The 20134-nt window shown below is 36.2% G+C and overlaps 2 protein-coding genes and 1 non-coding gene across 5 annotated transcripts; 1 reads left to right on the plus strand and 2 right to left on the minus strand.

Annotated features, from left to right (window-relative positions):
- Positions 1 to 219: 219 nt before the first annotated feature.
- TRNAG-GCC (transfer RNA glycine (anticodon GCC)) lies at positions 220 to 290 on the minus strand. Its single transcript has one exon. It is a non-coding gene; the product is annotated as a tRNA-Gly (tRNA).
- A 98-nt stretch (positions 291 to 388) lies between these two features.
- PBCP (Protein phosphatase 2C family protein) lies at positions 389 to 4278 on the plus strand. 3 transcript variants are annotated; one of them, XR_003629108.2, is made up of 11 exons: positions 389 to 615; positions 1285 to 1336; positions 1541 to 1620; positions 1938 to 2019; positions 2206 to 2276; positions 2401 to 2480; positions 2601 to 2698; positions 3428 to 3551; positions 3646 to 3723; positions 3812 to 3860; positions 3937 to 4278. XR_003629108.2 is itself a non-coding variant. In XM_028202095.2 (11 exons), the coding sequence occupies exons 1-11, from the start codon at positions 476 to 478 to the stop codon at positions 3996 to 3998; spliced, it is 921 nt and encodes a 306-aa protein (XP_028057896.2). In that variant the 5' UTR covers positions 400 to 475; the 3' UTR covers positions 3999 to 4278. The 3 variants fall into 3 exon arrangements, 2 of the variants coding, with proteins under 2 accessions (XP_028057896.2, XP_028057898.1); XM_028202095.2 differs by having other exon boundaries at positions 400 to 615; positions 3641 to 3723; XM_028202097.2 differs by lacking the exon at positions 1285 to 1336 and having other exon boundaries at positions 594 to 615; positions 3641 to 3723.
- A 400-nt stretch (positions 4279 to 4678) lies between these two features.
- LOC114261786 (uncharacterized) lies at positions 4679 to 9961 on the minus strand. Its single transcript, XM_028202093.2, has 2 exons — positions 8929 to 9961; positions 4679 to 5307 (listed from the first exon to the last, which is right to left on the minus strand). Exons 1-2 carry the CDS (start codon positions 9691 to 9693, stop codon positions 5098 to 5100), a joined length of 975 nt encoding a protein of 324 aa, XP_028057894.2. The 5' UTR covers positions 9694 to 9961; the 3' UTR covers positions 4679 to 5097.
- Between the last annotated feature and the right edge of the window lie 10173 nt (positions 9962 to 20134).

The raw sequence follows: 20134 nt of genomic DNA on the forward strand, positions 1-20134 counted from the left end.
ATGTTCCACGAGAATATTCTAGTTCCCAAATAAAGGGTCCTTGGGATAAAATTGGAAAGAAGCTGATTGGTTACCAGGAAAGTAAAGAAAGAAAATAAAAATTGCAATGTTCGACGAGAATATTCTAGTTCCCAAATATAGGGTCCCTGGGATAAAATTGGAAAGAAGCTGATTGGTTACCAGGAAAGAAAATAAAAATTGATTCAGAGAAAAACAAAATGCACCAGCCGGGAATCGAACCCGGGTCTGTACCGTGGCAGGGTACTATTCTACCACTAGACCACTGGTGCTTGTTGAATCGAGGAGGTAATTTTTATAATTTATTGTACTGTTGAATTTGGTAGTTCAATCGTGGCATGAATTGTGAACACCAAATCACCAAACCCACATCCAATAAACTGTTTGTCTGTTCGTGTTTGATTTGTCAAAAAACAACACAGAGTGAGAGAGAGAGAGAGAGAGTCTGAAGCGGGAAATGGCCATTCCCATATTCAGGTCTACTTCCATTTCAGAGTCTCACAAATTGTTGAATTCGTTGGGGGCTCCGAACAGTTCAATCTCGAAGAAAAGGAATTTGATTTCCCGTTGTGCTCCGTCGGAATTGAATCTTCCTCGGTAACAAAAAAAAGCCAATCTTCTCCAATAATTTCTTTGAAGCATCCCAATTATACACGAAACAACTTTCACACACATTTCAAATTGGAAACTTCTTCGGTGTTGTAAAATTTGTATCACTTACTTGCGTTTGGTTGTGTTTTCATTTTCTTCATTTTTGCTTTCCATTTTCGTTTTCTAATGCTGTGTTTGGTTGGGTGATTTGGGGAGAGATTTGGAAAGGGAAATGGAAAAGCTAGGTGAAATGCGAATAAAACATGTCTATATTTCACACTTTTTTCCTTTCCCTTTCCAAATTCCTCCCAAATCCCCTAACCAAACACAATAAAAGAAAAACCGTAAAAATTCTGACAACACACATGAATTCTTATACGTTTTTATTTTTAATTTGAAAACGAACTAGTAGTATTTGGTATTTCTTAGAAAATGAGTTATTTGTAAGGAGGGGGGGGGGGGAGAAAGGTCTACAAATAATTCGAACCAAATACAATCCAGAAAATGAAAGCATAAACACAACCAAACTGGCAATTTTCGGTCATTTTCATAACTGGCTTTAGCAGATGCTTTATTATCACCCTATCTTGCCTCTGCAATGGTTAAGACATTCATATTATGTGGTGATTGTTGGCGTGATTAATGTGGAAGTTGATCTATTTGTTGTGGTCGTAGGTCAGAGGTATCATTTTGTATTGGAACTCACCTCATTCCACACCCTAACAAGGTAGTGAGTTCGATTTTGTTCACCCGCCTTTGCAGAGCTAATTTTCCTTCTCATATATTTACTTTCATGTGAGTTTCATAAGCCACATTATGCCATTGGTTTGCGTTGAATAGAATTTATTACTTAGAGTGAATTGGGAACTATTGATATGGAATTGTTACATATCGGTCACATTCTTAAGCCATTTTGTTTGTCTTTCTTAAGGTTGAAAAAGGTGGGGAGGATGCATTCTTCGTGAGCAGCTATAATGGGGGAATTATTGCTGTTGCCGATGGTGTCTCTGGGTACAAAGTTTTACTTTAAAATGTCCTCTTATCTTGTTTATTAGAAATTCAAAGTTAAAAGTACAAGTAGTATTTTCAAAATTTTGAGGACAAAGGTTAGAAGTTTCTGTATTACCAAAAATCATCCACCTTTGTGCAAATGATTCAAGAATTCACGAATGAGATGTGACATCTTGTCAAGTGGTCAGTAAATTGTTGTCATTATGCTTGATAGTTGACAGTATAATTGACTACTTCATGGATGGTTATTGCAAGTTATTCATGGCTCTAGAATACCCCATAAGCCCATACTCTGAGAATTAAATGATGCTTGACAGGTGGGCGGAGCAGAATGTGGACCCTTCATTGTTCTCTCGGGAACTAATGGCTAAAGCTTCAGATTTAGTTGGGGATGAAGAGGTATTACTATCTCAGAATATGGGAACGATATGCTTCCATCATTGCAATGTTGGACTCGAGCAGTGTGTATAGTTGGACATCATCAGCCTCTTCAATTGTTTGAGGAAGATTATCTTTTGCTTTACAGTTAACCTTATGCATATTTTGTTTGCTGATACACATTGGTCTTGTCACAAAATTTGGCAGGTTAACTATGATCCTCAAATTCTTTTGAAGAAAGCACATGCTGCGACATCTTCCATAGGTTCAGCTACTGTGTAGGTTTATGCTTTCCTTTAATATGCCCTCCAAATTGTTGCCAACACGTGCACACACAAATGGAGAAGCCGTACTTTGGAATCCCGCAAACTTATTTAACTTGGGTTTTCACTGGCCTTGAAGAATTGTTGCCATGCTAGAGAGGAATGGTTCTCTGAAGATTGCCAATGTTGGAGATTGTGGACTGCGGGTTATTCGTAAAGGTAATACCAAAATCTTCCATTTGTCCACCTTTGAGCTTTTCTTGATTGTCCCTTATTTATCTGTTTATTTTTCTCAGTAATTATGTAGTGACGTTACTTGATTACTTATCGAGATATTAGGTCAAATAATCTTTTCCACGTCTCCACAAGAACATTATTTTGATTGCCCGTACCAGTTGAGCTCAGAGGTGGTTGGTCAAACGTACCTAGATGCCACGGTATGATGATTCAAACATCTAGTATCCTTTTATACAAGGATTGAAATTATCTATATTATTTCATCATCTCAAGTACAAAGCACACCTAAGACTTCTTGCTCTTGTATTGACGTTTTGAGTGAATCTGAATTGTCACTCACAAGGACCTTATATGGGACCAATCGAGCTCTTTTACATTGGTTCTCACATGTGTGCCTTTCTTTATTGCCTCTACATTTGGTTGATTTTGTGGGCATGTTTTATCCGTGACAATTCAATTTTTTATGGGCAAAAAATCGATTTTTTCTGGCCAAAACTTCTGGTGGATTTATATATGTACATTTGTATCTGTGGGTGGTGTGTGTTGTGTTGTTTGCCTGTTTCTACTGATAGCAGATTAGCCTCTGCACTCATATTTTAAGCTTTTGAATCACAGCAATTTAGAAGAGCTTAAAAGATTTGCGGCACAATGATATTTCAGCTTATCAGTTTCCTAATAGAAGTGCACCAACAAACTAAGATGTTTGCAATACTGACTTGTTTGGCTTTTTCATTTATATACTGTGTAGTTAGTGAGTATGGTATATGATGTTGGCTAGCAGAGAGACAATTAGTCTGTAATCTTTTAGTTGGGCAATAGTGTCTGATGTCGGAGTATGTTTCATTAGGAAAGAAAATCATTTGGAAATTTTGAAATATACTGGAGATGCTTAAATCTCCTTACAATCAGATATGTTTATTCAAACGCAGGTTACCAGCGTGCGGTTAATGGAGGGAGACACCATTGTGATGGGCTCTGATGGCCTTTTTGACAACGTTTTCAACCATGAAATCATTTCTACGATGGCCCAATACAGTGATGTTGCTGAGGCTGGTAAATATTGCCTGATTCAATTTGTCTCCAATAGAAATTTGTTGACTCAGGTGTCTCATTTTCTAACTGCCACTTGATTCTCATGCTAGCAAAGGCATTAGCTAATTTGGCTCACAATCATTCAACGAACTCCAGCTTTGATTCTCCTTATTCCTCAGAGGCCAGAACCAAGGTAAAATCAGTGCAGAGGTTCACCTACTTGTCATCCATTTCTAGGTATTTGGGCTGTGCAATAATGTGGTTATTGTCTTCATGTGTAGGGTTATGATGTTCCCTGGTGGAAGAAATTTATTGGGATGAAGTTGACAGGCAAGGTTTATTAAAAACTTTTAGTGATGCCCTTTTCTCTTAGATCCATTGGGCTAAAGAGTCTCTTCTTGTGCAGGTGGTAAGCTTGATGATATCACTGTGATTGTTGGTCAGGTAGTAAACGAGCGAGACATTTAATCTGTCAGATGACAACCTATGTAATACCATTGTTGAAGGATACTTCATAGGCAGTTGGGAGATATTGTTTTGTTCTTTCTTGATTACTTCTTGTTGTAAACTGGGGTGACCTTTTGAAGTTGGGTGGAAACCAGTAATGTGATGTAATTATCATAGCGGTCCAGTGTACATTTTTAAATTGTGGGTAAGAATGTTGTGAGCTTTCTTCCACAAAGATACAATGGTCTGAAATTTCATTTTAGGGGTCAAAAATGAATGCAACACGGTTCAAATTTCTTTCTGACGGATCCTTCAATTAGATGGTATCATTGTATTGTTTTGTGTTGTTTTGATTTTGAACCTTTTTTTTATTTTTGTTTTTTTGTGCTATAGCACTGAGTTTTGCCTGTAATAATATCTAATGATTCGAATTCTCAACTTCCTAATGAAGTGTAGAAGTTCTAACTAACTAACAAGCCCAGTTGGTTATTGCATCAAAATACTGCCACTAAAAAACTAGTGATGAGGGTGGACTTCAAATTGAGAGGATCGCTCGAGAAAAGCCCCATCAAAAGAATAACGAGGATCAATTGTTGGGTTCTCAAACGCTAAATGTAAAGGAAAAAAAATTAAAATTAAAAAAAATAATCCGTAGGAATAGACAAAAAAAAAAAAAAAAAAACAAAAGTTCTCCACTGCACTTGCTCCTTGAACATCCATAAAATAAATGAACTGGTTTTTGATGTAATCAATTTGACTACTTCTTGGAACATAATCCAGAGAGAAAAGTGGGTTCCGGCATTTCTGTGGAACATAATATAGAGAGAAAAAAAGAAGAGTACAAAAACATCTCAAACTTTCTATCAATTAAATTCTTAAAACGACAACAATTTATACAACATAAATAATAAATTCTAATCTGTCCTATGAGCTCATCTGCTAACACCAGTTGCCCAAACTGCCGTCGTTCCTGAAAGATGCTCATTCATCTCGCTAAATCATCCCTGAAAGATGCTCGTTCATCTCGCTAAATCATCGCCGAAAAAACGTTCTAGTCTGTAATAGAGATATTCAATAATACACTAGCAGAAAAATGAAGATACTTATTCTTCATGGTCATTCAAGTGGCACTACTATTGTTCTCATTTAGTTCTTGGAAGAAGGATTTTGCAGCCTCATATGTAGACCAGCAGATTGCAGCCGCAGGTGCGTGGAAGAGCATCCTTGGCATCCACCCCCTCATGAGCCCACGGTATCCATCTTTTTTTATTATAGTTCGAAAAACATCCCTAATTGAACCACTTATAAATCTGTCACATCCGCATACGCCCTGCATGGCCCAACAAATAAATTCATAACTTGAAAAATGCTATAGTAATATACCAGCATTGATTAATATATTTCTAAATTAATTGCTGCTAGTAGTTAACAAAAAATCTAATAACAGTTCACTATCATGAAGGCTATAAAATCAACCAACACATCACAGAAGATCAATTTAATCAAAGACAAGGAGGGCACGCGCGCACAGAGACAGATCGTTAACCACATTACGTGTATCACATAATATTAACGAGAAAAATTGTCCACCCAAGGAGTAAAAGTTTAATTGTTTCCTCAAACATCCATTCGTATAAATACAACACCCACATTGGTCCTTCATAACGTCTCAGTTAAAATCCCTCGTGCATTTTCCAGTATTGGACAATTATATTTACAGAAACAAGTCCAATTGTTGTGTAACAAAGTTGAATTGTCAGAGGAAGGGTGGTTCTGTAACAAAGTTGTAACAAGTTCAGTTAGTTCTGTAACAAAGTTGAATTGTCATCCATGGGAATCTCAGAAGGACCAAGCTTTTGACCTTGTCTAATCAAGTTTAAGGTTGTGTTTGAGTCCTATTTTGTGTTCGTTTTATGTTACTACACTAATTTAGATTCATTTATATTTTATTCAACGTTCTTCTTTTTTGGCAGAGGAAGGGTAGCACACCAGGTACGTCAGTCGGCTTACAGATCCTCAATATGAGTGGTACCAACTGGAGTGCCCCAAATTAGCTGGTTTACTACACTAACTTAGATTCATATATACTTCGTATACTTTAAGAGGTCAAAGAAAGTCCGATCATTTTAACGACATGAGCTGTATTATGGTTCCATGGGTCATCTTTTAGGTCAAGTTATAATATTGTGTCACATATGTTGTGATTTTATTAGATCTAGATTGTCCTTGGTCATCAATGTTTCTTAGTTTCGTATATTGAAGTTCTAATTCTATCAAAATCAGCAAGTATATAGCTACCTATGATATTTATGTAGTTTTTCTGCATTGAAGTTGACCGTAGAATTTACAAGAATTTCAAGTCATATTTCTGTGATTTAGCTCAACCTCAACCCCTGCAAGGGTGAGACTCTTCTTCTGTTCTCCAAAAACAGCTCCCCCCTCACTATCCCCTATCTGTTCTTACCAGTTCGAGCTCGTTTACAGTGATATATCAGTCAAGGGAATTCCTATATATAGGTTATATCATCCTAAATGCAGGGATCTCAAACTCTCTCGCTTGTGTTTTGCAGATGATCTGTTCATTTTATGCGATGTAGATGCTGATTGATTCACAGTAGTAAGGAAAATCTTGAAAGAGATTCATTGTTAGGCAGGGTTACAACCAAATCTGAAGAAAATTACTGTTATATATTTTGTTGGAGCTTCTGGAGAGGTTAAAGTTTCAATGATGCAAACATTAGAGATTCCAGAAGGATTCCTAGCAGTAAAGTACTTGGGGGTCCCCCATATAACTACTAAATTAAAACTTTACAATTGCAAGTAGTTTAAGGATAAACTGATGAACTACCAGGGTTAGCCTAGTAGCAGTGCATGCGCGTACCTAACTAGGAGGTCACAGGTTCAACTGCACCTTCCCCTCCAATGTACCCAAAAAAAATATTGATGAAAAGAGTTAAGAGTTGGACAAATAGATTGTTGTCCCATGGAGGCAGATTGCAATTAATACAACCAGTGTTATCTAGCATTCAAATATACTGATTCTCACTGGTGGAGTTAAGAGTATAATGAGTGATATCAAGTGACACCACTCAACATGGAAATTTTCTTAAAATAAATGTAAACTTTACCCAAAATGTTTGGTATTTTACAAATTGAACACAGTGAAATTAAAGAAACAAAAAAGAATTGCTATTTCTACTTCACTTTATTATAAATACAAATTTGCTTCTAGTGTACATATATTACTCTTAAAGCACATTAAAATACAAATTTTTGGAGAAATGTTTTTAAAGAATTGTAGTGAAAATAACAACTACAATTGTCATAGTCATCAATTCTACCAACTACAACTATATTTGTGAAAAGATCTCCTTTTTTTTTTTTTTTCTTGATGCATTTTATAAAGAATCCAATAAGTGATATTTTTTAAATTAGTCAGAGTGATCAATGAATCAATGATTATTTAGCCACATATATTGGGGAAAAAAAATATTAGATAATATAATATAAGTAATAAGGTTGTCATATATATAGCGATTTCAAACAATAAAAACTTGTGAATAATTGTGTAAATGCAAATCTTTGCTTGATTTTGTTGAAGCATTAATCTCTCAACTTTTGATTTATATGTAATTTAACAAGTTTGAATTACTATTGTCGATGTAATTGAAAATATATAAAATTATAGTGTAAAATTTGATTTTGATATAGATTGTGTAGAACCTATAGCGACATAACACTATTGATAATACTTGTTAAATGACCCCACTGAAGATAATCAAAGACATTGAGGGCATTTTAATAACATTCCTCAGGACTGGGGCCAAATTAAAGCATATAGGAGCAAAGGTACAGGGGGATACTGCCTGCTCACCTATAAATGGAGGAGGACTGGGAATGAGGGCTCAAAAGGAATGGAATAAAACCATGATGATCAGATACTAATTGGATCTAAGTAGGAAGATTAATTCTATTTGAGTGAAACGGGTTCATAGTTACATTACAAAACATGACAGCCTTCAGGTCATGCCTTTGCCTGCAGACTCACCAGTTACATCAAGGTCTAATAAAGTAGTCTGGTCCTACTCTTCAAGTGGAATAAATTCATCTAGATCTGTTTGAGAGGCTATTAGAAGGAAACCAGCCAATAAATTGTTACAACCTTGTCTGGTTCAAGCAGGCTATTCCCAAATGTGCATTGATTATGTGCCTACTACGTCATAAAAGACTAGCTACAAAAGACAGATTAAGGGATTAGGGAACAAAGGCGAACCCTGTTTAACCTCGTTGTAACCAACATGAAGAGAGTTTCATCAGTTTTCGTTTTTCTCTTGCTCTTTCTCTAATGCAGTATGGAAAGACATTCTGACAAAAAGGAAGAGATGCAATAAGCCATACAAAGATGCAAGTACTGTACTTTCAAAAATGCAGTGTATAAGTTCTCCATGGCACGTGACGGTGTCAGTATACCATATTTCGAGATAAAGGAATCTCAAAGTTTTCAGCAATATAAAGAAAGATAATGAGCAATTGAATGAGAAACAATCCACACAATTGAGGGTAAGTGTGTCTGCACGCCCTTTGAGTAATGTATTTTAGGTGGCTTTATTTTGTTGAAGTTAGTGGTGATTGTTTGTCTGGTATCCCCTCTTCTTTTGCTGTAAGTTCTGTCTTAGTATAGGTGTATTGCTTTTTGTTGGGGGGTTTGTTTTTGGGAGAATCATAAATCAGGGAAAACAACTCAATCAATGCAACTTTCATGAAGTTGCACATGGATCCATGAAAAGGAAACTAATTATTACAAGTTATTTCCACATTTTTTTTGCAATTGCCCCTTCAATACTTGTTTTTGTATACCAACACACATCAACTATATTTGTTCATCACATAGAGCAATACGCACAATTTACAAATTGAAAGACATATACATGCGTATGTGCGACTGCTTTACCTGACACTGTAGCTGAGTCTTCACCACATCAAGCGGCGTCGTCACAGCAGCCGCCAACGCCCCAGCAGCCGCACCGGCGGTAGCATGAACCACCCACCGTTCATCATTCACGCTCTCCGGCGAAACCTCCATCAAACCCCTCTTTACCGCCTCATACGTCGCAAAATGCACCGCCGTAAACGGCGCATTCATCAACACAGTGGTCCTATACGACGCATAAAAAGCCCCAATCCCCTCTTCCATCGCAACCCTCCTCACGCAATCCATCACCCCCTTATACGGACTACTACTCAATTGCAGCCTCTGCTTCACCATATCCATCGGCGTCAACACCGCATCGCTCGCCACCGTCGCAAACACCCCCGCCGCCGCGTGCGCCGCCGAGTTATTAGGGTTTCCTCCAGAAAACGACTTCTTGCAGAACTCGTACACGGAGAAGTAAACGGCGTGAGCCGGTCCGGCGCCGAGCCCCATGGCGCCGATGCCGCGGTAGAGCCCGGCAGGGCCTTCGGTTTTGAGGATGGACCCGAGGGCTTGGCGGAGCCCCACGGACTTGATCGGGCAGGACCCGAGGACCTGCATACGGGTCTTCACGGTGTCGACCGGGAACATGGCCATGTGCTCGACCGAACCGGCGATCGAACCGGCTATCATGAACTGCCAGAAGTGGAGACCGTCGTGGGCCGGCGAGACGGTGATCTCCGGGTGGAAATCGGGAGGCAAAAGATCGGGTTTTTGGAATTTTGGAGTGGCATCGGTGGCCATTGAGAGTTGTTGAAATTAGGGTTTGAGATTGAGAAGTAATTAGGGTTTTGGTGTAAGGGTGGTGGTGTTGTTCGCAGTAAGTTGAAATGGGTTGTCGCCATACAAGGTCTAGGTCTTTACAGAGAGAAAGGGAATAAGAAATAGAAAGGGAAGCATCGGTAACGAGAGAGATGTCAAAAAAGTTGCGTAGTTGTTTTGGGGACTATTTTCGAGCAGGTCAAGAGTTGAAGAAGCTTATTCGGTGCGGAAAATTATACAATAATTTCGTAATATCATGCGTTCATATTCTTTTTTTTTTTTTTTTTTTTTTTTTGTTCATATTCTCTTACTAATTATTATTTATCAATTTAATTATTATTTATCAATATAATTAATTAATTTTCTATTTTTTTCTTCAATTATATTAACTTCAACCACTACATGATGATGTTCCAGACTACTGGATAATCACCCTTCCCTGGAGGAGTTCTATGGGGTTCCAAAACAAAGTTTAGGACATATTGCGATTCCAAAATTGGAAAGGTAGTGTAATCAGAATAATTAATGAAGATAATTTTTGTAAAGGAGATCCTCCGTATAATTTTTTTTTTAATAATTACGCAATGGATCTTGTAAAGTCAGTACTTAAGTAAAAAATCATTTTAATTTATAGGTTACAAGTTAGAAAGAAAATAAAATTTTAATATGATTTATCATGTTTGACCAGTCCTAAAAATATTTTTTATTTTTTTTGACTTTTGTGAATTTCTCTTTTTTATTTTTACTAGTTGAACCCCACGCGCTAGGGCCGCGTTATTATTGGTTAGGAATAAAGTCCTATCGCCTTATCATTAGCTAAAAATAATAGATCGAGGCAAAAACATGACCAATTATTATTAAATTCTATAAATTTTATTTTATGAATCGAAACTACAAGCAAAACCCTAAACCCTAAGCAAATTCCAAAGAGTCCTAGAAGCAAGAAAAAGGGGACCAAAAAAAATATAGATTGAATAATCATATAATAAAAAATGAAGTAATTATTAAAACAAGTTTGCCTTAAAAGTAGTGAATTCCATTATTCCATTTCAAATTAAACCTGAAAAATATGTCAAAATTTTATATTTGCTGATTTCAAAAAAAATGTCTAAATTTTTTGTTTGTTAGCTTCAGAAGGAATGAAATAGCTTCACAAAAATAGAATCCGTGACTATGCAAGCAAAATGAAATAATATGAATATGATTAAATCATGAATCAAAATGGAAATGATGAACTGATTATTCTTAAAACATAATCAGTGTGTTTGGTTTGAGTTTTCTGAATTAATTTTTTTAAAAACTGAGTTTCTTGATTTTCGTATTCTTTTGTTTTTAGTGAATATTTTTTAAATTTTAAACATTTTTTTTTACTTTTTTCGATGCACCTTAGTTAGATGTATCTAAAAAGCAAAAAAATTGTGAAAAAATATTTAAAAAAATTAATAAATACATAAAAATACAAAAAATGTACTGAATTCTTGTATTTTTTTTTTTATATTTTTGGTATTTAGTAAATTTTTAAAACATTTTTTTTTACAATTTTTTTACTTTTTAAGTGTATTTATGTTAGGTGTGTCTAAAAAGTAAAAAAATTGCTTAAAATATTAAAAAAATTCAGTAAAAATAATTAAAAAAAAACACAAAAAATAAGAAAGTAGAATTTTCTGAAAAGTATTTTCTGAAAAATGAAAACAAGCAAGTTAATAGTTTTCTTATGGACATATCGTCAAACACATGGTGTACAAAGTTCTTCCGTACAAACAAACACCAAGACCCCAACATTGGCAAACCTAAAAAATTGAAAATTACCTCCCTCCACCATATACATGCAAATATATATATACAAACATATACATGCATGTCACGTAAACCATGAATTGAGAATAGGGAGCTCATCAAATTGTGATTTAACAATAATAGTATAGAGCTTTGATGATGCATATATGAGCAAATAATTTTGTCAATTTGCATCACAGTTATAGCATCAGTTTCAGGAACAAACACAAATTGTACAAACCAATTTTTTTTCCATATTGTAAACAAATATATAATTATATATAATTAAACATAAATGACAATGAAGAGCAAAAAACAATGGGAGCAAGTAGCTTTAAAAATCAAAAATACCTTACATCATTTCCTATTGTCAATACTTTATATCATTTCCAATTGTCAGAATTTAGAATACGTCTAGATTTTCTACTTATTGATTTGAGAATGTTGCACTTGTTTATAATTATTCCATTTTATTGTGAGGGAAACACTATATTCGCAAAAGAATCTACTTCATCCAAACAGATGATGAGAAAGGACATTCACTGAATACAGCAACATGATGCAATATCTTGATTAAGTGGGGCTGTCTTATTATTTTGACGATTATATGTTCATGACCAGGAAAAAGAAAAGGTTCCAATTATACAAAATGCACCCTATGATTCCCAAACTACATTTCAGTTCTCAATATAAATTATGTGGACAACAAACCAACAAAAGTGGCTTTTATGAAAGAACATAAGTAGCAAAAATCCATGAAAATTCTCTCTAAAAAAACATTATATTGAATTGCCAAATAAACGTACCGATCTAACAAATGGTTGTTGGAACACCCACTCAATAATAGGTGTCTTCTGCACAAAAACTGACAGTGTTGGCCAAAATTTACTACACAAAATACCCTATCAGCTACTAATATTAAGGCCAAGTTTGGCAAGTCCATAAAAAGTCAAAAAGCTAAAAAATTACTCAAAAAGTTAAAAAGTTATCACTATTCACCAAAAGTCAAAAATTACGGTTGCACAACTCCCAATTCAAATTTTTCCCTACATACTAATTTATACAATTTTTTAATACACATTTTTTCATAAAAAGTCAAAAAGTTAACCCAAACATCCATATTTTTTTCCTCAATTTTTTAGTCCAAAAAGACAAAAAGTGTACTTATTTAGGGCACCCCAAACAATCCCTAAGTAATATGAGCAGAGGACATAAAATCATTGAAGGAAAATCCAATGAACATAAAAAGAACAATGAACCCATATGGCTCCAAAATCATTCCCATATAGCCCATCCTGTAACAACCAAGAAAAAGCCCACACCAAAAGAAATAGTTCCTTGTACAATCATCACAAGGCAAATAAAAATGGAAGATGAGTATACACACTGAATGGAGAAACATAAAACAAACCAACTTTGAAATTGCTACATTTCGTGAAGAACTGCATCAAGGACTTCGGTCGCATGGTCATCGTCACCCTTGCTGAGAATAGATCTGATTCAGTATTACCAAAATAGCACTACGTTAAGCAGGCATCAAATACACAGTAAGCTAAACGGAAAATGCTCAATAATGGAAGAAAGTGAGCAATAAAATTATAATGAGAGAATGAGAACAGTATGCCAAATGTTATCAATCCCAGCCCAATCTTTGTTTCATCATAGTGTTTCTAGTTCTTTCATTAATCAGAATTTTGAAATGGAACTATTTGTAAAAATAGAGCAAATGTTATGAATGTGAAGAACCTAAATAAGTTAATTACTTTGTATAGAAAAATAAACATATAAAAGAGTACTTTATCCATGAAAGGAACTCTTTCATAAGGAGCTGATCTCTCAAAATACTGAAAATAAAGGTAACCCAGTCTCTCATTCAGATGCCAAAAGCTCTCTTGCTCAAACACCCCATCCTTAGAGGAACATCCATCCCATCTTGATAGTTTCTCGCCCTCAAGCTCATCGCTGAATGAGTCACTAAATAAGTCTCTTGTCTCACAAACTGACTCGGTCTCTTCTTAAAAAACATTCCCCATGAATTCATTCAGTATAGCCACTCAAAATCAAGACTTAGAAGTGAATACCCCAAAGAAAACTATATTATACATGCCTTTTTAAGTACCAATGTCAATAAACACCAAACAATCAATCATGGGATTGGAGAATTTCAATTGCCAAACCAGTTTAAGAACATAGAATTACAATTAATACCAAAAAGCAAGAAAGAAATCACAAAAATGGGAAACCTTTGACTAACCCATATGGGGGTTCCAATCAATTACATTACAAAATTGTATCAACCTGAAAATCAACTATAAAGAACAAGAGATGATAGCAAAAGTAGAATAAAAGTTCACAATTAATTGTTTAAGCAACTTTGTAATCACAACAAATAATCTTTGTTCCAAACTGTATCAAATTATTAAATTACAAATAAAAAAACAGAGCAACCCAGTGCACTAGCTCTAGCTAATTATAAATGTTTATATACAAATGTTGAGAATGAAATTGATACCTTAAACTGTTTGAGGAGTTACTCGTAAACATTTGGATTATAGAGAGGTAAGGCATATATTACTGAATTAGAGTTTCTTCATTGTCCACTCTGATTTGAACTCCAGCACCATAATTTCTCCATTCATCAAAAGAATTCCAAAGATCAACCAATGTAAATACACAACTTTTCCCTCTCCCAAGGGTGCCAAAGACTGTTAAGGTTTCTGATCTCCCTCTGTAAAAAGATCATAAATCAATCAATCATAAGACACATGAAACAATCACATTCTATTAGCATCAAAACAATTTTAAGGAAAAATATTGAAATGAGAAAAAACACCTTGGGTAGGAACTGAGATGGGAGTGGGCCAATTTGTTCTTCCTTCTTCATGACTTTCTTGATAATTCCATCATTCTTGCAAACATCTACTATTGTAATCCATGAGATAAGATCTACTTCAAACTAAATAACACAATTGGGAGGGACACCATTTTTGCCTGTGGCTCCATAACCCAAATCAGGGGGCAGCGTGAACATTACCATCTCCCCATTCTTCATGGTAATGATTGCATGGTTCAATCTAGTAACCATTTGACCTAACCAACCCATCAATAAACCAATCAAGTTGAAAGAAACCCAAAAGTAACTCCATGACAATAAAGAATCACAACGAAATACTTTTGCATCTCAAAATACTACTCAATGTTTTTGAATTTTAATGTATTGTCTTTAAAGCTATAAATCCATTAATTTTGTTACTGGAGATAGAAGTCTTTAGCATCATTGGTTTAGTTACTGAGTATGAGTTCTCTAACTTTTATGAGCATTCACACATTTTCAATGCAAGTTTTTAATTAAGGCAGCCTCCAATTTTTTGGTTTGGATGTTCAGGCATATTGTCAAATAGGTGGTGTGCCTAATTTGTGTATGCACTAACAAGCACCCACGAGAACAGAGTATATCCATAGCTAGCAGAAAAAGAAATAGAAAACCACTAAATTACATACCAGGTTGTGGAGTTTGGGCTGTAATCTATGTACCTAGAAACAACGAAGCTAAACCAAGATGGGAAGTGTTTGTCTTCGGCTGAGAGAGAATCGTTTGATTGCAAAATTTGATCCACTGAACACAAGAAAATTCTAGGAGGGACAGATGATTGCACCCGGTTCGGTTGCAATACTTAGCGGAAGACGTGTACACCTACCTCACTCAAACGGCGTACGGCCAAGAAGACACGTAAACCCAAAAATTGGGAAGAAGAGTTGCAAATGACACATAAGTGAATTCTTAGGGCCAAAGGTAATAATGTGAACACTTACTAGGAATTTCTGGTAATTCCACCAGCGTTAGATTCAAAAAGAGTTGCTTGCTTCCGCTTTTTTATATATAAGTTATAGATGAAGTTTCTATTTTGGATAAATTACAAATACACCCCTTGAGATTTGTTTAAAATACAAATTGTATCTTGTGGTTTAGAAAATTACAAATGCCTCCCTGTCAAAATTTTCTATTTAACAGAATTAATTGAAAAAGTGAATTTTCTAACTATTCACCTATACAATAATAAAATTATCTGAATTATTAATTGAAATAAAATTTTAACATTATTAAAAACTGTTAATTAACTTAATGATTTATTAATAAAATGACCTATTCGTTATGAAATTAGAAACCTTAGCAGGTGATGTAGGCCGAAAGGTACCACATTGAGGCCACTTAAGTTACATTTTTAGTCTTTCAAATTTGTTTATTTGGTGAAGATGATGTGTTTGGTGTACTTGAACAGATTTGGCAGGAAATACGCAAATTCAATAAAAAAGGGTGCGAAAACAGATTCTCCGTACGAGAAACGAAAAATCTAAGCCAGCTATCTCATCGCACGTGCGGCCCACCACCGCTCGAGCGGCCTACATGGGCACTCAAGCGGCCCACCTAGGAATGCGTGCACAGAATTTTAGGTTTGTTCTGTTGAGAATAAAAAAAAGAAAATTAGACTAACTTAGGGTTCGAAAATTATTCTAAGGAAAAGGAGGCTAGAGTTTTGAAAATGTGATTTTCCTCAAACTTTAAGGAAAACTTTCATGGGGGCTTCTTCCTCTTCCATCTATTCCATCTCTTCCCACTCCTTTATAAGTTGCTAGGCTCTTCTTTTCTAGGGTTTTGATGGAACCCTAGCCATGTAAAACGATTTCTCTTAAGCTTTAATTGTAAAACGGTTTGAATAAATGTATGGATAATTTAGAAGTTTATAATAATTGTTCTTTTCATCTCTTCAAGTATTTTACTCTTTGTGGTTGTTTAATGCTTTCCATACATTAGTTTTCTTTGTGTTTGTGTTCAAAGTACAAGATGAGTCATGCTATGAGAGACGGGTCGTGTTGCCATTATTTTTTAGAGCAAACGATTCGTGCTACTAGGGATGATTCGTGCCTTAACATTGAATGCAACAACCCTCTTGAACAATATTTCAAACTTGCAGTTGTGAAATACTGGGTATTTCAAACCGAATTGCAATTGATGGCCGATGTTAAATCTCATTTATGTGGTTAGTGGTGAATTCTTTGCCCTAAGATTTTTCCCAAAAATCAATATCTCAAACTCTACGTTTAATTGTCAATTTAATTTCTCAATTTTATTTAATTCTTGTTTAGTCATAATACCCATCAATCTTTTTATCAAAATTAATTTAAGAATTTAACAATTAAATTAGTTTAATTTCCCGTTTGTCCCCGTGGATCGATACCTAGACTTGCCATTATTCTAAAAGAATTTGATATAGTTTGGTGTTTATATTCGGTGTGTGAAATGACCTATCAAATTTTGGCGCCGTTGTCAGAGACTTCTGGCGAAATTAATTAATTTAAAGTTACATTCTTATTTTAATTTTTAGTTTAGGATTTTATATGTTAGTGTTGCTAAGTGTGCAGAGTGTTTGCAATTGGAGTGATCACCGAAGTGCGAGTGGAGCACAACCGAGCTTTAAAAACAAACCGCAGCACCAAAGTGCTTTAAAAAAAATAATACAAAAGCAAATACTGGCAAGCCAAGCACCAAAGTGCTACAACTAGAGAGCTCAAGTGGAAATTGGGGATAACGTTTACATGTCAAGCATCCGTAAGATGAGTAAAGCATTTTCGTTAAATTGCTATGAGTATTCTCTTCTTTGGTATTTTGCTTTCATAACTTAGTGCACAGAGTCGAAACTTAGTGTGTGTGTATGTGTGAGTAGTGTATGCACGGGCGCCGTTCTTGTCGCCCTAAATTTTGGAATTTGAATCTTGAACTAGAAAGGACTCTTAGGAAACTTAGAGCCTCTTCTCGTTTTCCTAGGCTTGAATACCCTTATCCATATTTCAAACCAATAGAGATGGAAAACCCGAATGGCCTAAATGGGCCTAGCCGGACCCTTAAGGATTACTTCACACCCACTGCATATACATCACCATCATGCATCCAGTTACCCGATACCACTGCTGCTCATTATGGGATTAAGTCCAGCACCATCCAAATGCTTCCATCATTCCATGGACTGACTCATGATAACCCTTACAAACATCTGAATGAATTTCTAGAAATTTGCTGATCTAGAATTTCACCAATGAGGCCCTAATGTTGCGTTTGTTTCCATTTTCATTAAAGGACAAAGCCAAACACTGGCTGAACTCCTTACCTGTTAATTCAATCACAACTTGGGACCAATTACAGCAGAAGTTTTTGGAGAAGTACTTTCCCATTGGTAAGACCAACCAACTCAGGCAAGCTATCACTAATTTTGTTCAAATTGATGGCGAGCAATTTCATGAGACATGGAAGAGACTTCGTGACTTTCTCCAATAATGTCCCCACCACCAAGTGCCTGATTGGCAACTTGTTCAGACCTTTTACTATGGCTTAACTGAGCCTTACCGCCAAATGGTGGATTCTTCTTATGGTGGGGCATTCATGTCCAAAAATGACGCCGAAGCATGACAATTATTTGAGAACCTAAGTGATAATTCCCTTTACTATACCTCTACAGCCCGGCAAGTCCGGCAATCAGTAGTTGGAGCCCCGAAAAGAGGGGGCATTTATGAGGTAGGGCAAAACCTAGAGTTAGCCCAACAGGTAGAGGCATTGTTCCTGTCACGACCCAAACCCGGCCCTATGGGTTTAGCACCGTAACCGGCCAGTAATCCGAGATTACCGAAGGCCTGCTGAACAGTAATACAGTGAAACAGAGTACAGGGCCTGGCGGAAGCCAATACAGTAAATAAATAGTGTCTATTGAGCTGTGACAGTCTGTATGCAAAAAGGCTTTTCATACATTATACAAAAACAGTACAGAACAGTATACACAATATTCACATCCATTTAACTAGGGACTCAACCCCACATAACAGTACAGAAAACATTCCGTCTGTACAACACAGTATACAAAATTAACAGTCACACAGTACAGGGACCTACTCCCTGTATAACAGTACAGTAAACGGTCAGTCTATACATAACAGTGAAACAGTACAAAAAGGGGGAAATTCTAAAACACCCCTAAGCCTTAACAGTAGGCTCGGAACCTCGCAATGAGGCACAAAGGCTGGCTTGACAAAACTGGAGTAACCCTGACGCCTCTAGCTGCGGTCTGGTGCCTGTACACCTACATATATATATGAGCAGTGAGCTAAAGCCCAGTGAATAACATAAAGCGTAAAGAGGTTAAGAATGAATGTCCTTACAGTATGAAAACAGTTCATTTCAATCAGTCATTCAGTTGTTCAGTACAGTAAACAGTCATATGTGGTACATCCATTAGCATAACAGTAACAGTAGGTCTTAAAAGACCGAACAGTAATGATGGCCATCAGTCAGTAAACAGTAGTGGTTCCACGAGGGAACCGACAGAGATCTCTGTAACAGTAACAGTAACAGTAAACCGTAGATACTAAGGATGCCACAGTACAGTTCAGAAATAAAGGACATACATTCATTCAGTAAATAATACCAGTTCAGTAAACAGTTCAGTTCAGTATTCAGAAGATAATCATTTGTGAACATATCTTTGCACAATCGTTACTCACAGAGTTCTGGGCTACAGTATGCTAGAGCGTGTCTCCCTAGTCGCCAACCCTACACAGTTAACAGATTGAACACACACTAAGCTACACAGTTGGGAAATCTCATAACTTAATCCCTAATTTGCCTTGGTGTGTTCTACAATGATATCTTCATCAAGATGCCTTAAACTAGGCCTAAGAATGCCTAGGATGGGATGAGGATGCAAAAACACACTTAGAAAACATTTCGTAAAGTTTGCTGAAAATAGGAGCCTCGCTCGAGCGAGACTTTCTACGCTCGAGCGTAAGTCCAAAATCAAAGGCTTCGCTCGAGCGAGTAATCCTTCGCTCGAGCGGTCTGCAAAACAGTAAAAGTACTGGATGCTGAAATTTTACGCGCGATGGTCGCTCGATGGTCGCTCGAGCGGAGCCCTGGACAAAGGTGCTCGCTCGAGCGGGGAATCCTTCGCTCGAGCGAGGAAGCCAAATCTGGAATTTCCAGATTTGCCTCCCAAGCTCAAACCAAGCATTCAACCACTCCAAACTCGACCTCTTGGGCCCAAATTCTGGAAAACATCATTAAATTCAATGTATAACAAGTTTCAAAGCTCAATTTATGAATTCAAGCCCCAAAGGTGAGTCAATTAAAACCACATTCAAACCCATTTTCAAGAACAACATTCAAACATGTCATGCAAGAAATGAGCTTCAATTCACCCTTAATGACCCAAATCATGACTTAGTTCTACAATGAAGCATGAACCATGCAAGAACTAGTTCAATAGCATCAATAAGAAGATAAGATCCTTACCTAGAGCTTGAATTAGAAGACTAGGAGCTCAAATATGCAATCTATACTTCAATTCCTTCAATTCTCCAAGCAAAACCCAAGGTAGAATTCAATTCCTCTCACTCTCTCTCCTCTCTTCCCTCTTGGTCGGCAATGAGAAGGAAAATGGCTGAGGAAATGTTGTTCTTGGCTCAAGTATGTGTGTGAGATAGTGGCCCACTCAATGGCAAAACAGTAATTAAGTCCAACTCTTCAATTGGCTTATTTTAATCTAATTTAATCATACCTAATCAGTTTTCCGATAATTATACCATAAAATCATATTAATTATGA

Source organism: Camellia sinensis, chromosome 14, assembly GCF_055761805.1.
Source record: "Camellia sinensis isolate YWXY chromosome 14, ASM5576180v1, whole genome shotgun sequence".
Taxonomy (NCBI): Eukaryota; Viridiplantae; Streptophyta; class Magnoliopsida; order Ericales; family Theaceae; genus Camellia; species Camellia sinensis.

What these genes read in the sequence shown, in the direction of transcription:
- PBCP (XM_028202095.2), top strand. Translation starts at nt 476, where the DNA reads ATGGCCATTCCCATATTCAGGTCTACTTCCATTTCAGAGTCTCACAAA. An exon ending in ATTTAGTTGGGGATGAAGAG is followed by an intron (nt 2,020 to 2,205) that starts GTATTACTATCT and finishes AAAATTTGGCAG; the next exon opens with GTTAACTATGATCCTCAAAT. An exon ending in AAACGTACCTAGATGCCACG is followed by an intron (nt 2,699 to 3,427) that starts GTATGATGATTC and finishes ATTCAAACGCAG; the next exon opens with GTTACCAGCGTGCGGTTAAT.
- LOC114261786 (XM_028202093.2), bottom strand. Translation starts at nt 9,693, where the DNA reads ATGGCCACCGATGCCACTCCAAAATTCCAAAAACCCGATCTTTTGCCT. An exon ending in AGACTCAGCTACAGTGTCAG is followed by an intron (nt 5,308 to 8,928) that starts GTAAAGCAGTCG and finishes TGGGCCATGCAG; the next exon opens with GGCGTATGCGGATGTGACAG.